The 24,499-nt window shown below is 58.8% G+C and overlaps 2 protein-coding genes across 5 annotated transcripts; both read right to left on the reverse strand.

The window, feature by feature from the left end:
* Positions 1–3,530: 3,530 nt before the first annotated feature.
* SERPINF2 (serpin family F member 2) lies at positions 3,531–11,273 on the reverse strand. 2 transcript variants are annotated; one of them, XM_043478347.1, is made up of 10 exons: positions 11,137–11,273; positions 9,931–9,997; positions 9,742–9,780; positions 9,561–9,623; positions 9,089–9,290; positions 8,358–8,501; positions 7,999–8,202; positions 7,107–7,249; positions 5,252–5,456; positions 3,531–4,648 (listed from the first exon to the last, which is right to left on the reverse strand). In XM_043478347.1, exons 2-10 carry the CDS (start codon positions 9,991–9,993, stop codon positions 4,236–4,238), a joined length of 1,476 nt encoding a protein of 491 aa, XP_043334282.1. In that variant the 5' UTR covers positions 9,994–9,997; positions 11,137–11,273; the 3' UTR covers positions 3,531–4,235. The 2 variants fall into 2 exon arrangements, with proteins under 2 accessions (XP_043334282.1, XP_043334277.1); XM_043478342.1 differs by having other exon boundaries at positions 9,742–9,783.
* A 746-nt stretch (positions 11,274–12,019) lies between these two features.
* Positions 12,020–24,282, reverse strand: WDR81 (WD repeat domain 81). 3 transcript variants are annotated; one of them, XM_043478361.1, is made up of 10 exons: positions 20,232–24,282; positions 19,215–19,322; positions 18,772–18,962; positions 18,472–18,662; positions 18,050–18,215; positions 17,805–17,970; positions 16,426–17,115; positions 15,227–15,372; positions 14,752–14,931; positions 12,020–13,397 (listed from the first exon to the last, which is right to left on the reverse strand). In XM_043478361.1, exons 1-10 carry the CDS (start codon positions 23,908–23,910, stop codon positions 13,077–13,079), a joined length of 5,838 nt encoding a protein of 1,945 aa, XP_043334296.1. In that variant the 5' UTR covers positions 23,911–24,282; the 3' UTR covers positions 12,020–13,076. The 3 variants fall into 3 exon arrangements, 2 of the variants coding, with proteins under 2 accessions (XP_043334296.1, XP_043334309.1); XR_006271328.1 differs by lacking the exon at positions 12,020–13,397 and having other exon boundaries at positions 14,796–14,931; positions 16,412–17,115; positions 20,232–24,274; XM_043478374.1 differs by lacking the exons at positions 12,020–13,397; positions 14,752–14,931; positions 15,227–15,372 and having other exon boundaries at positions 16,652–17,115; positions 17,860–17,970; positions 20,232–24,275.
* Positions 24,283–24,499: the final 217 nt, after the last annotated feature.

The following is a 24,499-nucleotide window of genomic DNA, read 5'->3' on the forward strand; positions in this document are numbered from 1 at the left end:
TCAATCCCTGGTCAGGGAACCAGAGCCCACATGTCACAACTAAGAGTTTGTGTGCCACAACTAAAAGACCCTGCGTGCCCCAATTAAGACCTGGCGCAGCCAAATAAGTTTTTTTTTTTTCTGGTTTTCAATTTTGTTTTATCTTTTTAACATAATACATTAGTGTATGTGGGAATGTTCAGTTGTTTCAGTCATATCTGACTCTTCACAGCCGACTTTTTGTAGCCTTCCAGTCTCCTCTATCCATGGGATTTCCCAGGCAAGAATACTGGAGTGGGTTGCCATTTCCTTCTCCAAGGTAAATATTTTTTTTTAAAAAAGGATTCAATGCAGGGGACACGGGTTCAGTACCTGGTCGGGGAATTAGGAGCCCACATGCTGCAGGGCAACTGAGCCCACTGCCACAACAAAGACCAGGAGCAGCCAAAATTTCAAAATAATAGTAATAGGGACTGTATGTGGCAGCCCCGGCAGTGAAAGATAGAAAACACAAACCCACAACTCATTTATTCTACTTCTAAGTGTTTGAGCCAAAAAGACTGCATATGTGAGCAAGGACGTAGCAAGAATGTCACAGCAGCACTGTATAGGTCGCCCCGCTCTTGCATAATCAATGTACCCCTCTCTGAAGGACCATTCCACAGCCTTAAAACAACCTCTGTTACTCCCCTGTTTAAAGGCACTGCCTTTATTGCCGCATCCCTTAAAGCTACTGTCCAATTCTCCATCCTCCCTCCCACCCACATGGGACAGAGCTATTTACCGTTGCATCTGCACAGCCTTAGCGCTTTCCCTCCTCAACCTCCAACTTGCTTCTGTGCCCAGCTCTCCTTTGAAACTGCTGTCAAAGGAGCAGACATCTCTGCTTGGCTGCAGGCAGCCAACTCTTCCTCCTTCTTGAAACCCTGACTCCCTACATCCTCCTATTTTTCTCCATCTCACAAGCCCCATTTTTTCCATCTTCCTTGCTGGCTTGATTCTGGGACCCCCTTTCTTCTCTTTCCATCTCCATCTCCTCTTAGGTGACATCAGCCAGTTCTGTGACTTTCAAAGCATCGGTATGTTCCCAAATACACACTTCCAGCCTTGACTTTGACATAACCACATGGATGTCGAGCAAGTGAGAGGAGCATATAATTCATCATCCAAACACTTCCAAGTTCAAAAATAGGTGCTGTGAATTAAATTGGAACCACAGACATAACTCGAACTGCCCGGGCACACTGGGACATATGGTCGCTCTGTATTAATATAGCATTTCAGTCATGTTCAAAATGGACATCTCCAATCAACCCTAAAGTCTGTCCCTCACTCAGATTCCCATCTCAGTAAATCTCATCTTCTCAAGGAAAAAATCGGGGATTTGAATCATGAACCCCACATCAGCGAGCCTCTCCTTTCCCTCATCTCCAGTACAATCTATGCACAAATTCTGTAACATCTACCTGCACAATATACCTGAAGCCTGATCACTTCCCTGCATTTCCACAGCCAGCACCCTGGGCCAAGCCACCTACGACTCGACTCTTGCCTGCTAACCAGCCTCCCTCCTCCTGCGTTTGTCCCTCGATGTCTGTTCACACAACAGCCAAATGAGCCTTCCAGAGCTTACTTCAGACCATGGCGCCCCTCAATTAAAGTCTTCCACAGGGAGTGAATAATTGCCATCCACATGGCACTGATGAATCTCACAAACAGGAGGTTGAATGAAAAAGAGTCAGGCACAAGGGAGCACGGATTGCATGCTTCTTTTATTTCAAGTTCAAAACCAGGAGAAACTAGTCTATTATCAGGAGTTAGGAGAGTGAGTACTGTTTCTTGATCTGGGTACTGGTTGCACAGGGGTGCTCAGTTCATGAAACAAATTCATTACACTTTTGTTGTTGTTCCATTCCTATGTCGTGTCCAACTCATTACACTTCAGCTACTATGCATGCATGCATGCTCAGTTGCTAAGTCATGTCTGATTCTTTGTGACTCTATGAACTGTAGCCTGCCTGGCTCCTCTGTCCATGGGATTCTCCAGGCAAGAGTACTGGAGCAGGTTGCCGTGCCCTCCTCCAGGGGATCTTCCTGACCCAGGGATCAAACCAGCTTCTCCTGTATCTCCAGCATTGCAGATGGAGTCTTCACCCACTGAGCCACCTGGGAAGCCCTATACTTCAATCCAAAATTTTAACTTGTTTGTCTAGACCAGCATCTCTAACCTTTTTGGTACCTGGTAGTGGTTTTGTGAAAGATAGTTTTTCCACGGACCCAGGGGGGTGGGGGTGATTTTGGGATGATTCAAGCACATTACATTTCTTGTGCACTTTATTATTATTACATCAACTCCACTTCAGATCATCAGGCATTAGATCCCAGAGGTGGGGGACTGCTGGACTAGACCAGTCCACCACCAGATTTAGGTTCTGCGGGGGAGAATCTTGTCGGCTTTTTCATCGCTGCAGCCCCAGAGCATGGGGTGCTGCTGGACCCAGCAGAGGCACCTGACAAGTATTTACAGGGCAGAAGACGCAGTCAAGGCAGCCAGAGCATCAGCAGGGAGAACCTGGGTGTGATGACTAGAGCCAAATGGTGGCTAGAGCCTGAATAGACAGAAGTGAAGAAAACTCAGGAGTGGGATAATTAAGCTGGTGGGCTGGCCGATTTGTTCCAATAATTTTCCAATGATCTCTTTACAATTCTCTCCCCAGCCCCCACGGATCTCCTGCTCATCCTAAACCTTTTGGGCAGCTCCCACTCCTCTTCCTGGGACGCTCTTCTTCAGGATGTCCCCCTGGTGCCTGCCCTCACCTCCTTCTAGTCTCTGCTCCAAAGTCACCTCCTCAGGGAGGCCTTCCCTGCTTCACTTCTCAGAAGAGCTCTTATCCCTCTCTCACACACCATATATGTCACTTGTTGACTTATTTCTCATCTCCCCACCCTGCTGGTTTGTTAGAAGCCGGAGCCCGTCCTAGGGACTTGCTCTTAACCACTGCACCACAGGGCTGCAAGTGGCTGCTGCCACACAGACTCCCTGCACTCCCAGACAAGCACCCACCCGCGTGGACAGCCGTGTGGCCCCAGCCCTGCGCCCGGGAGCCCCCAGTCGCTTCCCCCAAATCCTCAGGCGTTGATAGTCTCCAGCTGGAGCCCATGCTCCCAGCCGCCTGCTCCCCCGCCTGCCTGGCTGGCGGGCGCCAGCTCCTGACAGAGGGGGCTGGCGTGTAATTAGAAATTCCTCAAGCTCCCTAATTGCCAGTTCTTCTCCCAAACCAGGAGGCTGGCGCTATTCTGGGCCACCTTTGTTGCCGGCTGCCTGAGGCCCAGAGAGAGGACCAGGCTGAAAGCAGGGCCAGGCTGGCGAGGTCAGAGGGCCTGCGCGCTGGACAAGGGCTGGCGAGCGGCCAGAGGCCAGACGTGGCACCGGCAGGGCTGCGCCCCGGAGCCCAGCCTGGTTCTCCGCGCGTCTGCTCCGTGGCCTCATTCCCGCCTTCCCCCAGCACCCCGGAGCTCCCACCCATTCCCCGAACAATGACATCAAAGCAGACAGGCCCATTCATTCTTTATTCAGGTGGTGTAAAAATCACTACAAAAACTTTACAAAAGAGCCTTCGAGAGCTAATGCCCCCCACTTCCCCCACCCTCTCAGCTGCTGAGATGCCGCGCAGAGGGGGCAGAGGGGAGAAGGAAGGAGTCTTGGCAGTGTTGGGACCTCCAAGGACCAGCGGGGAGACCGAGGTGACAGTGGGAGGGAGGCTGGCGGGCCCTGGGCAGCTCAGGTCGGACGGAGGCAGTGGTGCGGGGAGCTCAACCTCCACCTGTGTTGTGCAACCTCAAGACGGCTGCCCCCTCTCCTCGGCCAGGGTGTCCCCTCCTCCCTGCCCCTCCCTCTCTGATAAACAGGTATGGAGGCGCACAGCTGCCCTAGGGAATAAACTACCTACCTTCCCGACAAAACGATCCACCACTGCCCCTCTGTCTGAGCCCCAAACCAGGACACCCTCCGGGCCCCTTTGGAAGAAGCGATGTGGGACCAAGGCCCATGGTTCCCTGACGCCTACCCTCCTCCCAGCGCCACCCCACCCCAAACTCCCCAAGAGGAGACAAGAGAACGGCTCCCTTCCTCCCTTCTCCCAGACTGCCCTCCCCAGGCCCCCAGCCCCAATCCCACAAAGCTGTTTTTGGAAAGAGTCACACGAGTTGAGAGGTTGGTCCAAGCAGGGACTCGGGTTGCTAGAGGCCACAGCCCCTCACTTGGGGCTGCTGGGCTGAGGGTAATCCTCTTCCGAGGGGGGCCCAAGTTTCAAGTCTGGGTCGAAGGGCTTGTCTCCGCGGGGGAGGCCTTTGTGATCCTGGAAAGAGTCCCTGCCGTCGGGAGAGTCCTGCTGCTCCTTGCGTTCCGGCTGCGCGCCAGGGTTGGGGTTCCTCACGCTGCCCACGAAGAGGGGCAGGCTCATGCTGTCCTCGAGGATGAAGAAGAGGAAGGGGCGGTTCACGATGAAGGAGGACAGGGACATGCGGGACATGGCTGTGCTGGTTGCCGCGGCCGCCTCCACGCCGGCCTCGCTGAGCTCCAGCGCCGACTGATGCTGCACGCTGGACACCACCAGCCTCTCATCGGAGATCCCACGAAGGTCCGGGGCCTGGAATAACTCCTGCAGGCCTGCCCCAGGGCAGCAGATGGCTGGTCAGAGCTGCCTTCTGCCCCACAGGCTGCCTGGACCTGCCTGGGAGAGTGTCTGGCATCCTGGTCAGGGAACACCTTGAACTCACAGAGGGCTAGTTAACTCCTATTTAACCTTCATGTATCAGCTTAAAGGCCCCTTCCTCCAGGAAGCCTTCCCTGATTCCCTGCCCCAAAGTCCAGACAGGTGCCTGGTGTCTTTTTGATGTTCTCCCAGGTGAACTGGAGAGAAGCCTTCTATCTTAACACTTATGCTGAATTATAAGTACCTGACTCCTCATCTGCCCACGCCATAAGACTGAGCTTCTTGTACATGGTGGGTTTCCCGTGGAGGCTCATGCGCCACTCTGGCTCTCCACTCAGGATTCTTTACAGTGCTCAGCCTTGGGTAGAGCAGGCCCTCAATGGCCGGGCTACCCACCCCTCCCCAGGACAGAGGAGCCACAGGCTGTCACCTCCCTAAGCCCCAGAAAAGGCCAGGATACAAGGCTAGCTCTGACTCTGACCTGCCAGCTGGAAGCTTTCTCCTCACCCGCCCCACCTAGCCTGAGAGGGGGGCTGTCCCATGCCCAGCCTCCTTACCCAGCTGGCTGAGGGTGGCCACCAGGTCCAGTTGGTATTTGAGACGCAGCTTAGGCAGCTGGACCTTGGTGGGCCTCTCCCGCAGCGAGGGCTGGTGCAGAATGTCCCAGGTCAGGTTGGCCAGCACCTGGGACACATTCCACTCAAAGCTGGTGGGCATCAGGACCACGAAGCTCATGTTGTTCTTAAAAGGGAAATGAGCCACCTACAGACAGGAGAAGGAGACACCATGAGGGCCAGAAGCACCCAGGCCCAGGTGGGGGCTGGGCCAGCATCCCTTATGAGACAGCCCATCCTTCACAGGTGTGTCGGGGGAGGGGGGCCCTCCCTCCCTGAGGCTCCACTTCCTCATGGGCAGAGTAACACTACCTGCCCACACTGCCCACTGACATGTGACGGAAAGAGATACACTGTTAAAGCTTCTAGCAGAGTGTTTGCACATAGGCAGTGCTCACTCAATAAATGGTGGTTTTCTCTCTTCCTCTGGTGCCAGCCAACCCATGACTCGGGATGAGGAACTCCCGGTGTCCACCTCTCGCTTCCTCCCTGTGTGCAATGGACCAGGTTTCCCTGGTGGAGGGTGGTACCCTCTCTATTCCTTTCTCCTCCAACAGTGACTTGCCTGGCTGCCTATTTATACTGTGATTTGGGGTAAGATTTCATGTGAATGGGAGTTTCTGCAGCTATAGAAGGGTGAAAACCAGTGGGCTCCACAGGCCCTAGTGGATGTGATTCCTCGGGCTCCAGGCAGAGCACCCAGGGGGCAGGACCCCTTTGGTGGGAGGGGGAGTGCCAGCATCTGGCTGCCTGGGCCGGCCTGCAGAGGGCTCGAGGAAAAGGAGGGCCAAGGAGGGCAAAGGATGGAGACTAAAGGATGAAGGAAGGGACTTCCCTAGTGGTCCAGTGGTTAAGACTTCGTGCTTCCAGTACAAAGGTTCAGTGCCTGGTTGAGGAACTGAGATTCCACATGCCAAGTAGCACAGACAAAAAATTTTAAAAATTAAAGGGTGAAGGAAGTGTGGGCAGGACACAGCCTGGTGGGGAGGACAGCAGGAAAGGCACTGGTGGGGAAGTGAACCACACGGTCCATGTGTCAGGGTAAACTGGAGAGAAGCCGGAACACTGTTCCAGGGGGCCCATCTTGCCCACAGCCCCTCTCAGTTGTGGCCTTGTGAAATTAACCAACACTGCCATCTCAGTTGACTGGCCCAAGGACCAGTGCTCGCTCAGGCCAAGGGGACCATGTTTAGGCTAGGAGCAAGGGAGGCTGCACCTGAGATAGCCAGGCATAGCACTCTCTCTAATCAGAATGCTCCATCAGGAAGCTGAAGAAGCTTTCCCAATCAGACCCTCCCTTCTAAGGAGCATGCGTGAGAGCTCAAGTCGCATCTCAAAGGCTTCGGGTTGCTGAGGCCCTGTGCTGCCCCACAACCCACAGGTCCTTGAAATGAATCTCCACAGCCAAAGGGGTCTCAACAGTGTCCCTTCCTCAAAGAAGGCTCTCTGACCACTCTAGCTAAAATACCTCCCCCGACTCTTTGAAATTATCCTGTTGATCTGTGTTTGCTCATGCACTGTGTGTCTTCTCTGGATTTGGTTTTCCTTGTTCTCCACTGAACCACAGTGCCTGGGACAGAGTCTGCACACAGCTAATGCCCAATGAATGAACCTCAAAGAGACTCAAGCCTCAGTCCCCCTGGGTGAGGGCCCAGAGAGACTTTTCAGAGCCACCTGCCCCAGTGACAAGACTGCAAGGAAGGTGGGGTACACTGTTGAGCCCTGTGGTGGCCCACAGCTACACAGTTCCTTCCCCACCTCCCAGCACCCAGGCCCGGCCTGAGCAGTCAAGGGTAACCTGGATCTCAGGCTGCTCCAGCAGGAACCAGTGCAGTGGGTATGTGAGGGCTTGCATCATGTCCACCGGCACCGTGAACTGCTCGTCCAGGTGGAAAGTGCCTCTCTGTGTGAGGTTCGGGTCGAACTTGCTCCTCCAGAAGCCTGCATCCAACAGAGGGCAGGGCCGTTTAGACTGGGACCAAGGTAGGTCTACACTACCAGCTTCTTCTCCGTTCCACCCAGCACCCATTAAAGGGACAAAAGGTGGAGGGTAAGGCACCAGGCAGTGGTGTGCCAGGCGATACCCAGGTGATCTGAGGTGTCTTCTCTGGAGCGATTGCAGAATCTGGGCTTCCATTCCCCCTACCCTGCTCTGCTCCCAGGAACATCCCCCCATCACCCCAGGTTTTTTTAGACTTCATTTCTTCCTAGGGAGGACTTCCCTATAGTTCAGACGGTAAAGAATCTGCCTGCAATGCAGAAGACCCGGGTTCAGTTCCCTGATTGGGAAGATCCTCTGAAGACAGTATTCTTGCCTGGAGAATCCCATGGACAGAGGAGCCTGGCGGGCTACCGTCCATGCTGTCACGAAGAGCTGGACATGACTGACGCTGCTATTACTACTACTCCTAGGCTGTGCTGTGCTTAGTCGCTCAGTCGTGTCTGACTCTTTGCGACTTCATGGACTGAGGCTCCTCTGTCCGTGGGGATTCTCCAGGCAAGAACACTGGAGTGGGTTGCCATGCGCTCCTCCTAGGGAACTCTCCGCGAAAGTCCCATCCAGCTCCTGGGCCTCCTCCCAGCAACACTGTGACCTGTCTCCTACCCTCCCCGCCGCCTCCCAGCCTGGCCCTGCCTACAGGGCAGGGGTAGGGGCTGCAGGCAGGGACCCAAGAAGGGGAGGAGCTCACCCTGGAAATGGATGGCATTGAGGAGAAGCAACACTGTGTCATCTGGCAGATCTGAGAGGAAATCCTCGATCTTCCCCTCCGTGGCCTCCTTCACCCATTGGTTGATGTTTGCCAGGTCCTCCCCCTTCCTTCCCGTCAGGCTCATGGGCTTTGAACGAAATAGCTGTTCTGATTGTTCCAGGAAGTCCTCTTTGATGGGAAATCCTACACAGAAGGGAGCGCAGGCTGTTGCCAGGACTTGGGCTCCAGAGCCACCAGTGTTCCGACCAACCGCCTGAGCCCATGCCCGTCTCCCTCACCCTGTCCACCCCAGAGCACTACTTAGCTATCTAGGGAGTGTCTGCCATCACCCAACCTACCTTTCTGCAGGTACATTCTGGCAGCCAACCGGAAAGCCCCAGGCCCCAGTTCCTGGCAGAGGTGGCTGAGCAGGTGGGGGAGGCAGGGCCCTGAGTCTGCGTGCAGCACCTGTTTCAGCCTTTGCAGCGTTTGGTTCTGAGCACCTGAGCAGGGAGGACACAGCAGCAGTGGGCATTCCCACCCCCACATCTTTTCCTAATCTTTTTTTGCGGGGGGCAGGGGGGCAGGGAGCTGTGCCTTGCAGCATTGCAGGATCTTAGTTCCCAGACCAGGGATTGAACCCATGTCCCCTGCAGTGGAAGCGCAGAGTCTTAAGTGCTAGACCACCAGGGAAGTGCTCCTGTCCCCCTTGAATACCGACAATGAGTATGCCCATGAGACCACACTGTCTCCTCCCACCTCCTGAGGGTCAGGACACCCAAGTTTTACTTCCATCTCTGCTGCTGCCAGTCTGGGTGACCTCATCTCATCGCCTTCCCTCTCTGGACTCTGTCCCACTGTGAGACCCTCCAGTCCAAAAGAGACGTTGGAACTGCCAGACTCTTGCATAAAAATCACCAGAGGCCCATCCTGGACCCAGTCCCTGAGACTCTGATTCACGGAGACAGGAATCTGTGTTTTTAACAAACTTTCAAGAGACCCTGATGGAGGAAGCGCCTGCTAGTAAGCTCTGGGGAAGGAGGCGAGTTCCTACTGGCCTCCCAGCTCTCCTGGTCTGCTGCCCCAGTACCTAGTGCCACGTGAGACAGTGCCAGGGCCACACTCAGAGGCGACAGGATGAGGTTGGGCCTGGTGGAGCTTTGGGCCACCAGGGAGAAGAGGTCTGTGGTGAAGGTCATCATGGCCTGGGCCAGCCTGCGTGTCTGCTCCGGGGTTGGGGACGCCTTGCATTCTCCTGGGGCCTTCTTCGGGGCAATCTGGCCACCTGGCTCCTGCAGGGACAGATGGGGGGAGAGGAGCAATGGGGTCAAGGGGTCAGCTCTGTATTGAAGATTTCCTTCAAAGCCCCTGGGGACAGCAGGGCCTTGTCTCAGTCCAGACATGGGCAATGGCATTCTGGGGGCTAGGTCCTTCCCTCTGGTCCCTCCCATCCTCTCCCTTCAGGCCTCAGCCTCACTGCCACCCTCCCCTCCCTTTGCCCTTCGGATCTGCCTTCCTCCCGCGGGTCCCGCCCACTCTTCCCCAGCCCCACCTGGTTGTACCTGGTTGCCCAGCTTGAGGAGGGAAAGTGGGGGCAGCTTCTCCTGGGCCTGCCCGCCCATTAGCTGAAGGAAGGAGGAAGCAGATGGAGAGCAGCCCTTCCCGCAGCCCCCCACCCTGCACCAGCCACAGAGGAGGCCCCTGGGGACCTTCCTCCCCAGCCTGCCTCTCATTCCCCAGTACCTGCAGACCCAAGGGCTCCATGGCGCTCACAGGAGAGAACTGCTGAGAGAGGGAGGGGGAGAGGAGAGGGAACCCCTGAAGCCAAGACCTCCCTCAACCCAGCGCCCCCCCCCCCGACTCTCTCCCCAAGACCCTCGACCTCTCCCAAAACTGCTGCCCTGTCCCACCCAGACCTCCACCCAGGCTCACCGCTGAGCACGGGCTTGGCAGGCAGGAGAGGCTGAGCACCAGGAGCCCCCAGAGCAGCGCCATGTTCCTGTGCGGGACGGGAAGGCTCTGTTCCTGCCTCACCCCCACACCCGCCGAGGAATCCCACCCACGGGCTCATGGGCAGCTGGAGCCCTGAGCCATCACTGCAGAGGGGACAACGCCAGCTGCGGTACCCACGCCCACGGTGTGCCTCTCTGAGCTGCGAATTGCTCCAACTCTCTCCTGAACTGCTTTTTTCCCCTTTTGTGTTTTCTGGTTTTTTACACTGTATGCCCTGAAAGTGTTTTGGTTCATGGCGGAAAATATTACCCAAACAGAAAAAGTCCCCATTCCTCAAGGCCGGGAGCTGTGAGTCAGACCTGGGTTTGAATCCAGGCTTCGCCTCTTGGCAGAGGACCCAGGACGTGTCCCTTAAACTCTCTGGGCTCTGCTTTATCTTGTAAAATGGTGGCAAAAGCCCCTTCCTCCTCCCACATGAATTGTGGAGACCAACCTAGTTCGGTCTTGGTGAGCCCTGACTGCACAGGCCAGCACACAGCGATGGCTCTTGTCAGCCTCCCCAGGCCCCTCTTCTGGGAGGCCTGTCCTGAAGCCTGCTCTGTACTGGAATTCCCTCCCCAGAGCTCCTATCCAACCCCCCTTTCTGGCTGGCCTGTTCTTATCCACAAGGGTGGGCAGACCTGTGGTCTCAGCAGGGGTGGTGAGCTGGGCCAGAGACTGGCCTTATTGACCCAACGGCAGAGCCCAATGAATGACTGTGGCCAGAGCCACCTTTGGACTTACGGAAAACACAGGCCTCAGCCCCCGCTCTAGTCCCAAGCTGACTCCGGGAAGCCAGGATGACTGGTGGGGATGGGCAGGTCTCGGTCTGGCCCCAGAGCGAGTCTTGCACACACCCCCACCCCGCCCCCATCTCAAATGTCCTTCTCTCACCCCTGGCCCCCTCCGCATCCCACACAAGGACCCTTGGCCAGGGCCCCAATCTCCAACCTGGGTTTTTTAATCTTCCTGCCAAGAAAAAGACCTCTGATTTTTCACTTCCCAAAGAGACTCCCCCTGAAAGCCCCAACCTTGGCTCCTCATCATCTCAGGAGGCTGGGGAGTCACAAACCTCCTGAATAAACTCAGTCCAGACCCTCTCAGCAAGGTGGGCAGCTCCAGGCCAAGGCACCCCCCCGCCCTTACCTCTGCAGGCTCCTCACTGCTGTACACAACGTCCCTCCGGCCCCGCTTGGTGCTCCCACGCTCTGCCCCGGCTCCAGGCAGCCCAGCCGAGCCCGCCCCTCCCACCAGGACCTTTGCTCTCAGCCAACCACTGTTCCAGTTGCCTTCTCTTCTGGTAAATATTGACCTGCACATCCGGTTAAACATTGATACTGGGACCAAAAGCCCCTTTCCCACCAGGGCATCTAATACTGGGACAGCCAACTGGAACCCCGGGAGAGGTGGGTCCCACCTGAGCCTGGAGAAAGGAGATTCAGGGAGACAGTCAAAGAGGCTGTCTTCAATCGGAGGGTTAGACCCAAGGACAGAGGATTTTCAGTGACCCGCGAAGTGGGGGTTTATCCCCACTTTAGTCAGGCTCAGAGAAGCTGTGTGACCTGGCCAAGGACGTAGAGCTGGGCTGAGAGTCACATTCAGGTTCCGGCTTCCAGTGTCCTCGCCTCTTCCTCAGAACTGCCTCCCCCTCCCAAGAAGAGGGAAGGGGAAGCTGCAAAAGGCAAGGGATGGGACCTGGATCAGGATGCAGGATGCGAATCCCTGGTCCTCCCATGTCCGGGCACCTGGTTGGCTGCCTCCAGCCTGGGACCAGAAGGCAGGGGGAGGGGAGAAAAAAGATGCCGGCTAGGGACACAGCCTCTCCTAGCATCCCACCTCCTCGGAAGCAATGTTTCCTTCCCCTCCTCAGGGTGAGGGTTCTGGGCTGCATGAACCAGAAGCCATGGATCTTGTAACCGCCTGAAGAACCATGGTCAGGATGCCTCCCCTCCTCCTCCCTGTCCCAGAAGCTGTGGGGTCCGCAGCTTTCCTCCCCGCAACACCACCACCAAGAAAAGCCTCACTCGGATCCATGGCTCTTCCACAGGATTTATTGATCATATTTACATCTATTGCAAATAGTGAGAAGGCAGCAGGGGTCCAGCCTCAGACCTCATCTATGCTCCAGAATGCGAGGGCCTGTGAAACCTGGGTCTTCCTGTCCCCCTGGGGGAGGGAGACCTGAGATGCAGAGATGATTCTTCGCCCCTTCTTTCAGGGTCTTGGACCCCCTCCCCCAAGGCTTCTGGACCCAGAGGCTGCCTCATCAGCTCAAGGCACAAACACTGTGGTGAGGGGTGGGCAGGCAAGGTGTGGGATCACTCCAGGCAGGCACCACCTGGCCCCATCCATCTGCCCTCCTTTGGTCCTGCCCTCTTTCTTCCCCTACTGGTCCCACACTGGCCAGGGCCTGGCTGGGTGGACACTTAAGAGCCCAGCCCAAGGCTCTTAACTCCTGGACCGTGGTCAGCCCTTAGAGGCTGGAGTCCAAGCACCGTCAGTGTCCTGGACTGGGGCAGCTTCCCTATCCTTGCAGGACAGGGTCAGAGAGAGCCAGGTGGAGGCGGGCTATGGTGGAGACAGCTTAGCAGGGGATCTCCTTCCCCTTCCCCAGAGCATCCTGTCCCCATGCGGACACAGAGGGCGGAGATGGGGAGAAAGGAGGGCAGCGGTGCTTTCCCAGGCTCTCCCTTTTTTTTTTTTTTTTTTTTTATTTCTTGGCCACACCATTCGGTATGTGGGATCTTAGCTCCTCAACCAGGCATCGAACCCACGCCCCTTACAGTGGAAGCACACAGTCTTAATCACTGGGCCACCAGGGAAGCCCCTGCCAGGCTCTCTCATCTGCTTCCTGCTGGCTCCAAGCAGCATGGCCCCAAGTCATGAATGAGATCCCCTCTGGGGGCCTCCATGGCTCTGGGGGTTCAGGAGCCCAGACTCCCACACCACCCTAGCTGGCAGGCCACGTGGCTACCCAGGGCATGGGGCCTGGGGCTTGCCAGGAATGAGCTGCTGGGGAAACAAGATGAGGGACGGCTTCCTGGAGGATGTGTGCCTGTCTCCACCTGACCAGAACTCGCCTCAGCCTATGCCAGGAGGCGGACCACCCCGTTGTCTGAGCCCAGCAGGAGGTGGCGTTTGGTGGGCAGCAAGGCCAGGCTGGTGAGCGTGCCGCGGAAGTTCTCAGAGCTGAGCTTGGTGGTGGCCTGGGAAGGCGGCTCGAGCAGGGAGCAGACGCCGATCTTGTTGGCCACAGTGCCGGTCACCACCTCGCTGCCGTACAAGTCGAAGGTGTGGATGGGGTCAGAGGCTGACTTGTAGTGATGCGTGGGCTTCGGCTCCAGCTCCTTCCAGACCGTCAAGGAGTGGTCGGAGGAGGAGCTGACCAGGACGCTGCCCTCCACTGCCTGCCAGGGAGAGGGGAGAGCCTCAGCGGGGGCCGGAGTCTTCCTGTTCTCTCCCACATCTCCTCCCAGGAAGACGTGTCATCCTGAGTCAGGGACAGGCTGCCACCCTCCCACACTATATTAATGTCAGCTCATATGAATATATTAATGCATCATCCACCCAATCATCATTGTAACTTGGGCGCTTACTATGTCAGGTGTTATTCAGGCACATTAAACATCTTACCACAATTAACCTTCATAACAACTCTATGAGATAGGTGCTATTGTTTCCATTTTACAGAGAAAAAAACACTAAGGCTCAGCAAAGTGAAGTCATCATACAAGGTCACAGAGCCAGTAGGTGGCAGACCCAGGACTAACACCCAGGCTGACCCCAGAGACCTCCTGATGCTTTCTTGGGAAGTCAAAATTTAGAGGCACCCAGAACCCAGATCAAACCAGTCAATCCTAAAGGAAATCAACCCTGAATATTCATTGGAAGGACTGATGCTGAAGCTCCAATACTTTGGCCACCTGAAGTGAAGAGCCAACTCATTGGAAAAGACTATGATGCTGGGAAAGACTGAGGGCAGGAGGAGAAGGGGGAAGCAGAGGATGAGATGGTTGGATGGCATCACCAACTCAGTGGACATGAGTTTGAGCAAGCTCTAGGAGATAGTGAAGGACAGGGAAGCCTGGCGTGCTGCAGTCCATGGGGTCGCAAAGAGCTGGACACAACTGAGTGACTGAACAACAACAGAACCCACGGGGACCTGGAGGCAGCCAGGGGTGCCCAGCCCCCAGCAATAGCAGTGCATGTCCCCTGGCTGCCACTTAGGTCGGGGAGGAACTCCCAGCTGCCTGGAAAAACCCTCCCACAAATAGCCCCGGTTCCTCCCTGCCTGGACCTCCCTGAGGTCTGTGATTGAAAAAACGGGGCGGGGGTGGAGGTGGGAGCAGGATTCCCAGGCCTGACCCGCCCCTTCCCCCACAAGGTTAGCCCAGAAAGGGGCATGGACTCTGCTCAGTGGTCTGGGGGCAGTAAACAGCCTCCCAGCTGAGCTTTATTTAACCTGACTGGGTCACGGACAGGGCCTGACCCCTGATCCCCCAAGTAAGACAAATATGGACAAGGGTTACTCATTAGAACATCTCCAGGAAGCTCAGGGTCAGCTCAGCCCCCTGGTTCCCGCCCCCGGGGCCCACCTCCTGCCCAAGTCCCTGAGGTGCAGCCTGGCTCCTGACCCGCCCTGCCTGTCAGTCCTCTGGCAGGTATGAAGGACATCAGCAGGGGGGCCCGTCCTGGGTGGACCCTAAGCAGAGGTGAGGGCTGGAGCAGTCAGGCAGGAGGGGAGGGGCCCTGGCCCGTCACCTTGATCTGCAGGATGTCCCCTTCGTGGGCAGGCCAGCCACGCAGAACCAGGCCCGTACGGGTGTCCAGCAGCACCATGAAGCCCGAGGAGAAGCCGGCCACGACGCTACGGCCACTGGGGCTGACAGCCAGGGAGCGGACGAGCCCAGGGTTCAGCCCGCTGCTCAGGCGGAACTCATGCTGCCGGCAGAGGAGGACAAGCTGGGCCTCCACCGCCCAGTCCAACCCGCATTTCCCTGCTCTAGGTGCAGCTCAGCCTCCAACCCCCAGAGCCTCATTACGCATCAAGGGGAGGCCCCCAAGATCCCAGGCCAGAGTCCCACCCCCACCCCGGAGGGTTTGCTGCTGCAGGTGATCTGTCTCCAATGAGAAACTCCGCCCTGGGCTCCTCTCTTCCTGGGGGGCAGGGGTCGGGGAAGGGGTTTCTCTCCTCCCTGCCAGGCAGGCCAGGGCTGGAAGAAAGGACGCCCCTGACCTGCAGGCCTGGCTTCCTGCAGTCCACAAAGCGCAGGGTCGAGTCAGAGCTGGCCATGGTGATGCTGGTGTGGGGGGCGGGCATGACGGCCACAGCGGTCAGGGGCACCCGGCTGTCCGATGGCTCCACCGTGCGAAGAGTCTTCCCTGTGAAGGAAAGGCATGGTGGGTCTGGGATTCCAGTCACTGATGCAAGAGCCCCAACTCCTCCTATCCCTCCTGCTGCTGCTGCTGATAAGTCGCTTCAGTTGTGTCTGACTCTGTGCGACCCCTGGACAGCAGCCCACCAGGCTCCTCTGTCCCTGGGATTCTCCAGGCAACAATACTGGAGTGGGTTGCCATTTCCTTCTCCAATGCATGCATGCATGCTAAGTCGCTTCAGTTGTGTCCAGCTCTGTGCGACACCATAGATGGCAATCCACCAGGCTCAGCTGTCCACAGGATTCTCTAGGCAAGAATACTGGAGTGGGTTGCCACTTCCTTCTCCTCTATCCCTCCTACCCACCCCATACTTGCTTCCCACATCCCAGATCTCAATGAATACTAAGGATGTTTTTTGACCCTCCCACCTTTCTGTTAACATCTCCGTGGCCATGCCAGGCTTCTCTCTTCACATAGCAAATTGTGGCCGAAAGCTACACCTTCCACCGTCTGCTTTGATACTACTCCATCCCCCCAATCCCTGCTTTTTAACCTTCTTTCTCTCTACAATGACGACATAAAATAAGCAAGCAACTGTTTACCAACCAGGATACTACACGCTACATGTTAACCCAAACCTCTAGGCATCATCTACTTAAGCACTTGTTCTGATTCCCATTTTGCAGATGGGAAAACTGATGTTTCCAGGGACTTCCCTGGTGGTCCAGTAGCTGGGGACTCTGCGCTGCTAATGCAGGGGGCACAGATTCAATCCCTGGTCGGGAAACTAGGATGCCACATGCTGGCAGCATGGCCAAAAGATTAAAACACACCCACACATATATACCGATGCTTCCAGCAGCAGAGGGACTTGCTCAAGGTCACTCAGCAAGGAAGCTGGCAGACCCTCAAACTCAGGTCTGATGGATTCCAAGTCCTAAATGCTCCATTCTGTGGACTCACTACATCACCCTCAACCACACACCGTTACACCCTAACCCTCCACCCTTGGTGGAAAGGACAGCAGCTACAGAACAGGCCTCACCTGGGCCCGCTCACCTGTGAAGGGGTCCCAGACGTGCACAGCCCCATCACAGCTCACCACGCACTGTGGGGCCTCGAGCTGGCCCACGAAGAAGACACTCTTGCGGTGCTGGGCGTAGATGAGGCGCGGGGCCGTCTCGCTGGTGCCGTCCCCGGAGTTGTAGAGCGGCCAGAGGCGCACAGTGCGGTCCTTGCTGCCGCTCAGGAAGAAGTCCTCGCCGCTCAGGGGCACCACACACTTGACGGCCCCCGAGTGGCCTGGGAAGCTCTGCAAGCGGATCTGGTGGAAGTGGAAGTGGGCGTCCTGCTGGCTCACGCCAATCTCGTACTGCCAGTAGGCCAGCCAGTTCCCGCTCAGCCCATGTGCGCTCCGCGGCAGCTCCCGCTTCAGTGCGTTGTCCTCACTCTGGCTGCCGGGGTCCCCGCCACCCACCCCAGAGATGGGGCCCAGCGGGCCAGGGCTGTCAGGCTGGGAGTCATCGGGGATCTGGATGCGGTTCCCAACCAGGACGCTCCCAAAGGTCCCTGAGTGCCCGTCGTCCTGGGGGCAGCCCCCACCCTGGGGGTCCCACTCCGGGCCGGTGCTGGGCGCGGTGGGCTCCACGCCGGCAGGGCTGTGGCTGCTTGGGCTGATGCTCTCCAGGTACAGCCCCGCCAGCTCCCCCACCAGCTCGTGGTTGGGGACGATTTTCCGGATGATGTCACCTGGATGGGAGCAGGAGAGGTCCTGAGATGAAGGGGGATGGCCAGCAACTGCCACCACCCACCCAAGGGGCTTAGGACCCACAGCAGCAGGGCAGATACTGGCTGTGCAACTCTCAGCAAGTCACTCTTCGTCTCTGAGCTGGTTTCCTCCCTTCAGGAAAACCTGGATTCACACCTTCAGTATGGACATGTGAGCATCTTTTCTGTGTGCTGGGTGCCTCACCGGGCATCAGAAACAGAACGGGGACCAAGACAGGTGATGCTCTGCCTCCCACGGCTCAGATGTCAGTGTGGGGATGGCAGCACATCTGACCGGGGCTGTTCACACTCTTCAGGGTGATAACATACACAGACGCTCGGCACAGGGCCAGGCCCGCACAGGAAGCTACGTGAACGGTGGGCCGCTCATTCCTCTTGGGCAGCTCCTAAGACATCAGTCCAGCAGCCTGACTCCGCTCCCTGCCCCAGGGACAGGCTAGGCCACTCCTGTGCACCCCCACCTCAACTGGCCAGAATTCAGTCTCTGTTTATATGTCACTGGGACTGAAAGGTCTAAGGCCAAACCCCTTTGCTCTGACCCAGAAAACTTTGCCTAATAACCACTATGGACTCCAGGGACAGAAGGTGGGGCCCTCCCAGGGGAATAACGGTAGCTGCAGAGGCTGGGAGGGGACACGATGCGGCAGTACCCAACAGGCAGGAGAAGGGCACGTAGATTGTGTACGCCATCTCCAAGGTGAACACCTTCTGCAGCTCGTCCAGCAGGGCGGGGTCCGCCGGCCGCAGCTGCCCATCGGAGAAAGCCACCTCTGGCAGCTGGCCTTCACTGCGGGCCACAGACTCCAGCTTCAGATCCTGTGGGCCGGAAGCCCCGGGGAGTTAGCGGAGGCCGCAACCACTGGCCAGCCTGCAGCTGCCAGGCACATCTGCCCACCTGGTGCCGAAGCTCGTGCAGCTGAGAGAAGACGTGAAAGAAGGTGGCCACGGGCTCACTCAGGTGCTGCTGGACCATCTCCTGTCCGATACGCAGGCAGATGAGGGCGATGAGGCTGATGGTCTTCATACACAGGACAGTCCGGGCCTGGGCTCCACTTGGGAACCTGCAAATAGAGCTGATAAGCTACAGTGCTCCCCAGTCTAGGGGATTTGTCCAGAATCTATTACAAGCTGGAAACGAAAGGGGCTGTAAGACCAGCTCATCCAACCAGATGAGGAAACGGAGGCACAGAAAAGTGTGGCTTGCTCAAGGTCACCCAGCCAGGATGAGACCCAGGAGGTCTGACACCCCCACCCCCACCCCGGGGTAGCCCCCTCTGCTGGGCTGCTCCATGGTGGGTGCGGGGGGCAGAGACTTACCCCGTGACAAGGGAAGTGAGGAAGCTGAGCACGGGCAGCAAGACCTCGTGGCTGATCCGGGGCAGGATGTCCATGAGGGTGGTGTCCGAGAGGTACACGATGATCTTCTGGGTCAGCGTCACAGCTGCCAGCAGCCCTGCCTCCTTGCGGCTGTTCAGTCGACTGGGGCCTGAGGTGCTACCCGGGGCCACCTATGGCCACAGAGCGGATGAGGGCCAGGTGACCCCATGGACCCCCTGGAACCCCCAGAGGTCCTGGGTCAGCCCTCAGCCTCCTCAGCACCCCCAGACCCCAACTGACCAGGTAGCTGATGTAGGGCAGGTACTGGTAGGTGAGGACAGGCTCCCCATAGAGGTGGGCGATGTGCAGGAGGCAGCTGAGCACGGGCGCCGACACTACATCGCCCAGGATCGGTCTCTTCTGATAGATGTTGCCCACGCTCAGCGGGGGGCTCTCGCCACTGCCCCCGGTGAACTGCTGCCGGGTGGGCCCTGCCAAGGAAGGGCCAGCAGTCCTGAGTAGCCCGCAGAGGGCAACAGGGAGGAGCCCTTCAGGGACTTCAGTGACTGCTCCTGCTCACTCCAGCCTGGGGATCCCCGTGCCCGACCCAAGGAAGGAAGGAGCTCACAGCAGACTGGGACCCAGGACCTGGCCAGGAGGAGGTCTGAGACGAGAGCGGGGAGGATCCGCTACAGGGGGCCAGAGAGACAAAGGGCTGAAGGAAGCCCCATGCCCGATCTTACCAACGTAACATGACGTCAGCAGGCGGAGCAGGTTCCGGGCCACGTGGCGAGAGGCCACAGTGGGGCCAAGCTTGGCAGACAGCCAGCGGACCATCTTGCAGGCCGTATCTGTAGGGCAGGAGTAGTCCCTGAGTTCATCAGATAATAGGGGCTCACGACTCCCCCACCCCACCCCATGGGCCCCACCTAGTGACGCTGGTCCCAACTCCACCCAGGAGCCCAGCCTGAGCATGGTAGCCCCAAGGCCCCACACTCCCTTTAGCAGAGCTGCCTGTAGGAGCCTGGCTTTGGGGCAGCTCCAGGCTCCTCTGTGAAGTGAAAGTCGCTCAACCATGTCCAACTCTTTGGGACCCCATGGACTATACAGTCCAATTCTCCAGGCCAAAATACTGGAATGGGTAGCCTTTCCCTTCTCCAGGGGATCTTCGCAACCCAGGGATCGAACCCAGGTCTCCTGCATTGCAGGCAGATACTTCACCAGCTGAGCCACAAGGGAAGCCCTACTTGGGCACTAACTGCAGGAAGGTTACCCTTAGAGTGACTCTCCCGCAGTTCCTAGAGGAGGAGGTGTCCTCCACCCTCTCCATTTCTCTTCACTCTCTCAGTCTAACCATACTGGCCTTTCACAGATTCTTGAATGGAACCACGACAGCCTTAGAGCCTCGCACATGCTGTTCCCTCTGCTTGGAATGCTCTTCCCACCACAGACCCTACCATGTTTACCCAGCTTCCTCCTCCTCAGTGAATTCCACCAGCGCTCCTTTCAAGGAAGTCTCTGACCCCTGAAAACGAGATCTAAGCCTCACTTTACATTCCCTCGTAGTACCCAGCCATGCTCTTCGCAGCACTAACAGAACTCCTGCCTATAGCGTGGCATCTCCCCTACTAGATGGAGCTCTAGGAGGGCAGGCCTGCATCTCTGCTGTGTGTGGATCGGCTCCATCCACTGCCCGGTGCAGGGTAGGGGCTCGGCAGATGATGACCGTCAGACCAACACCTCCAGGCCCGAGAACTCACCAAGAAGGATCTTCTGTTCTTTGCCCTCCGACTGCTCGGTCAGTGGCTCCTCTTCTTCCTCTCCGTTGGCCCCACCATCGCCAGCCACAACCGTATCCATGGACAGCACAGTGTCGGAGAGCGTGAGCTCGGACGCCTCAGGGACCTCTTCCTGCTCGCCCTCCCCCTCCCCCACCTCCAACACCACACAGCCTTCCTCCTCCTCCTCGTCCTCCTCGGAGCCCTCACTCTGCTTCAAGTCCTGGCTGCTGTCACCTGACCTGAGGCTGCTCTTGTCCACCGGGACGCCCCCCTCGTCGGCCGCCCGCTCCTCGCCCAGGGAGGCCTCGCTGGTGCTGCTCTTGTCGCTCAGCCGGCCCAGGCTCACAGCCTCAGCCTCCTGGGGCTGAGGGGACTCGGCCACGTACAGCCCAGCCTGGAAGTCCTCCGTCTCGGGGAGGTCAGCCTGGTCGTGGAAGCTGACGCCAGACATGTAGTCCGGGAGCCCTAGGCCCGAGGCGGCGGCAGGCTCCCCATCCATGTGGATCTCCTCCTCAAAGGCACAGGACCCGGGCCCGGCCCCCGGGAGCCCACTTTCCTCGTCCTCGGCGGCCCCCGCCAGGCCCTTGTTTTCCTCCTGGGAGGCCTCCACGCCAGCCAACACCTGCAGGACGTGGGGCAGGAGGTGGACAAGAAAGGCCTGCAGGCCCAGCCGCACCATCAGCTGGGCCACAAAGCAGTCGGTGTACAGGTAGAAGCGGCCGTGGAGCTGGCAGGGGCTCTCGTAGGCCCCAATGAGAGGCTTCAGAAGGAACTTATTGGCATTCTTGGGGCCCAGGGCCTTGGCTACAGGTTCAAATAGGTACCAGGCTGCATACACGGCCGTGTGCTCCTCAGACATGAGTGACAGCACGAAAGGCAACAAGATCTCCAAGCCCTCGGGGGTGATGTCACTCAAAACGGCACCCAGCTGCTGCCACAGAGCAAAGACCAGCTCCCGCCCCTGGGCCTCGTCCTCCACGCGCCTCGCCTGGTACAGGAGGATGAATTTGTGCAGCGCGGGGAAGTATGGGGGGAAGGGGACCACAGAGCTGAAGGGGCTGAGGAGCTGGGCGGGGCAGGGTGGGGGCAATCCCTGGGAGACGGCCCTGTACGCAAACAGTGGGTCCAGCTTGCCCCTCCCTGCAACCACGGGGCCTTGAGGGCCACTCAGCTGCAGAAGTGTGTCCAGCACGGGCTGCAGAGACACCGGGACCTCCTTGGGATGGCGTGCGCAGAGCCCCTGCACAGCCTTGAAGCGTAGCCACAAAGGCGCGTCAGGCTGCAGTGTCCGGACCCTGGTGGCAAACACCATCTCAGCCAACAGGACCCCCAGCGCCTGCATGTCCCGATGAAAGAGGTCCCGCAGCTGCACGGGGGGCTGAACCCGGGGCTGCTCAGGCACCTCCAAGCGGCCCCCTAGGCCTTTGGTCAAGAAGTTGCCTAGTTTCTCCAGCTCCTCCAGAGCCTGCAGAGGACTGAAGCCCTCGGGAAGAAGAATCTTGCCCTCCTCACCTTCTCCGGGGTCCACCCCAGCAGCTCTGTTCCGACGGCCCGGTCGAGAGGCTGAGGCCCCTGAGAAAGGCAAGAGGCCTGGTGGGGCTTGACTGGAGGAAGTGGAGGAGGGAGACGGTCCCAGCTGGTCACCTGTCTTCCCAGCCAGAGAGATGGAATCCAGAGCTTCTGTGGCCTGCTCCAAGTCATCTTCCCCTACCATGGGCCTGTCCCTGGCCCAGCCAGCCTCACAGGGAGTGGCCTCCAAAACCGTCCTGCCCATCCCATTCGTAAGTTGTGCAGGGAAGTCCTCCCGGCCTGTGCTCTCCTGGATGGTCTGGAACCACAGCTTGGGGACGAGAGGAGGTTCAGGGGCGAGGGCAGGGGCCCCCGCCAGGCGCTGGGGATGCGGCTGATCGAACAGCTGCACCACGCCATAGCTGGTCAGGTGCGTGTGGGCGTCCACCAGGTGTAGACACACGTTCTTCTCCTTCACAGCCTCCTTGCCCTGCAATTTGTAGCCAAAGGTGAGGTCAATCCAGTGGTGTAGGTCCTGGGACACCTCTCGGCTCTCCAGCAGCGCCCGGTGAGCAGCCACGAACTCCTCGTTGGAGCGGCACCAGGCCGGCACATCCAGGTCAGGCATGTCGGGGTGGATGGAGCAGAAGATGGAGGGGTCAGTGTAGAACTCGGGAATGCACTCATCTGGAGTCCAGCTCTGCATCCGCTCCATGCTGGCCGGGTACTCGTGGGGCTCCCACTGCGCCCGCACGTGTCCGCAGAGCACCGACCGGGGCGTGCGCCGGGCCTTGTACACGTAGTAGGTAATGTCAGAAAGCACGTCGGAGATGTGGTGAGGGACGTGAGGTGGCTCCCCGCCGCCTGCACCCCCTGCCACAAACGCCTGCCGGGTCATCTCATATGTGAAGTCCAGCTGCTTATCCCCCTTGTTGAGGCGGAACTTGGACTTGCGCAGGTCTCGGAAGCGCCCACGGGGCGTGGTGAAGTCGACCACCCAGGGCAGCACCGGGTGGTAGTTGGGGTCCCCCTGCCGCCGACCCGCCAACCGATTCAATTGCATGAGGTAGTGGAAGTTGCTGATGCGGCCGTGGACCCAGTCTAGCACGAGGCCCCGGAGCTCTTCCTGGCAGGTGGGACACCCGGGTCCCCGTCGTCCCTCCTCGCCAGGCTCAACGCCTGCCCCGTTTCTTGCTTCCCGGGTCTCCTCATCCCCCACCTCCTTGCGCCTCTCATAAGCACTCAGGTCCAGGCGGAGCTCGCTGCAAAGTTTCTCATCCACAGCGATGTGGTGCAAAGACAGGGCCCCACAAGCCAGTCCCTGGCGGTGACAGGCATCCATGGCCCTCAGCACACGGAAGAGAATGAAGAGCACCTTGGCTTGGCTGTTGGTCAGCTTGGCGGGGCTGAAGGTGACCACGTCGTGCAGGGAGAACTGCACATACGGGTGCACGACGTAGAGCATCTCGGGCGACTCCAGCAGAGCCTCGGCTCTCAGAAGGCTGGGAGAGGCAGGGCAGCCCCGAGGGGCACAGGGGCCTTCTCTGGCATATGAGGGGCACTGCGTAGCTTCACCCACTGGCAGGAAAGGGAAACCATAGACCCTCTGCAGAGCTTGTCGCACTGAATCCAGGGCAGGGACCGCCGCCGGGGCAGGGCTATGGCTGTAGGGCTGCCCATAAGTGTGATACGCGTGGCGCCACAGGTTGCGATAATTCTGGGCAGCCACATCCTGCATGAAGCGAGTGAGGGTCTCCGGGCTGCCGGACCCCTCCTCAAAAGGCAGGCCGCCCAGCGGGTAGGAGAGCCTTCGTTTCCGCAGCCCGTGCACCTCTACTCGAGTCCAGCCGGCCGGCAGCCTCTGCACCGAGCGTTGCAAGAGCGTCCTGACTTCCGCTTCGCTCAGGCCTTCGGCGCGCGGACAGGGTCCCGGGGGCAGCCTGCGCTCGCGGAGGCTGGCCAGCCAGCGCGCGGGCACTAGAGCCACCACGTGCGCGCCCCCCGGGGCCGGAGCCAGCTGCCGAGCATCGATGTTCAGGTCCCTCTCCACGCTCCGGAGCAGCTCCTCCATGTCGGGGCTCGGGGGCAGTGAACAGCCCTCACCCTTCGCGGTAAGCGCTACTTCCCGCCCCCTGCTCCCCAGGGCCATCCCCTCTTGGCCGCCTAGGGGCGGCGCGGGGCTGAGCCCGGCCACAGCCCCCCTCGCCTCGGCTTCCGGGATGCCAGGCGGGGTGGGTGGGGATGAGCGAGGGACGGGGTTGAGGCGGAGGAGGCGGGGATGGGCCGGGGACAGAGGCGGGCCGCGGGGGCGGTCTTACCCCTCCTCAGGGTCCTGCGCTCCGGGCGCGGCCGGGCGGGGGTTACGGGGCGCCAGCGCCGGGCTCCTCCGTGACGGGTCAGCTGACGCTGCTCACGTGATCGCCCCGGCGCGGAAACAACCGCACGTGGCTCGACTGAGCCCGGGGACCCCGCCTCCTCTAGGCCGCGCCATGGCCCGCCAGCCTCGGCGCCGGCTCCTTCCCCTCGCCCTGCTAGGCCTGGTGGCGGCTTCGCTTCCTCCGGGGCTGAATCGGGCAGGGGTGGGGGCTATGAGCTGCCCACGAGACTTCCCTTTCCCTCCTTACTTCCTCCTTCAAGCGCTGGGACGCGGACCTAGGGAGGGTTTCCCTTAGAGAGGGCAGCCTTTAACCAGGTGATCACCCCCGCCGCCGCCGCCACCACAACCACCTCGCTCTGGT

The sequence above is a fragment of the Cervus canadensis genome, chromosome 1, assembly GCF_019320065.1.
Source record: "Cervus canadensis isolate Bull #8, Minnesota chromosome 1, ASM1932006v1, whole genome shotgun sequence".
Lineage (NCBI taxonomy): Eukaryota > Metazoa > Chordata > Mammalia > Artiodactyla > Cervidae > Cervus > Cervus canadensis.

Excerpts from the sequence above, each read along its gene's own strand:
- SERPINF2 (XM_043478342.1), bottom strand. The coding sequence starts at position 9,993 with ATGGCGCTGCTCTGGGGGCTCCTGGTGCTCAGCCTCTCCTGCCTGCCA. Across the intron at positions 5,457-7,106 it reads TGGAGCAGCCTGAGATCCAG|GTGGCTCATTTCCCTTTTAA; the intron begins GTTACCCTTGAC and ends TCCTGTCTGTAG. Across the intron at positions 4,649-5,251 it reads GGCCACCCTCAGCCAGCTGG|GCCTGCAGGAGTTATTCCAG; the intron begins GTAAGGAGGCTG and ends GCCCTGGGGCAG.
- WDR81 (XM_043478361.1), bottom strand. The coding sequence starts at position 23,910 with ATGGCCCTGGGGAGCAGGGGGCGGGAAGTAGCGCTTACCGCGAAGGGT. Across the intron at positions 19,323-20,231 it reads AGAACAGAAGATCCTTCTTG|ATACGGCCTGCAAGATGGTC; the intron begins GTGAGTTCTCGG and ends CCTGCCCTACAG. Across the intron at positions 17,971-18,049 it reads TGCACGAGCTTCGGCACCAG|GATCTGAAGCTGGAGTCTGT; the intron begins GTGGGCAGATGT and ends TCCGGCCCACAG.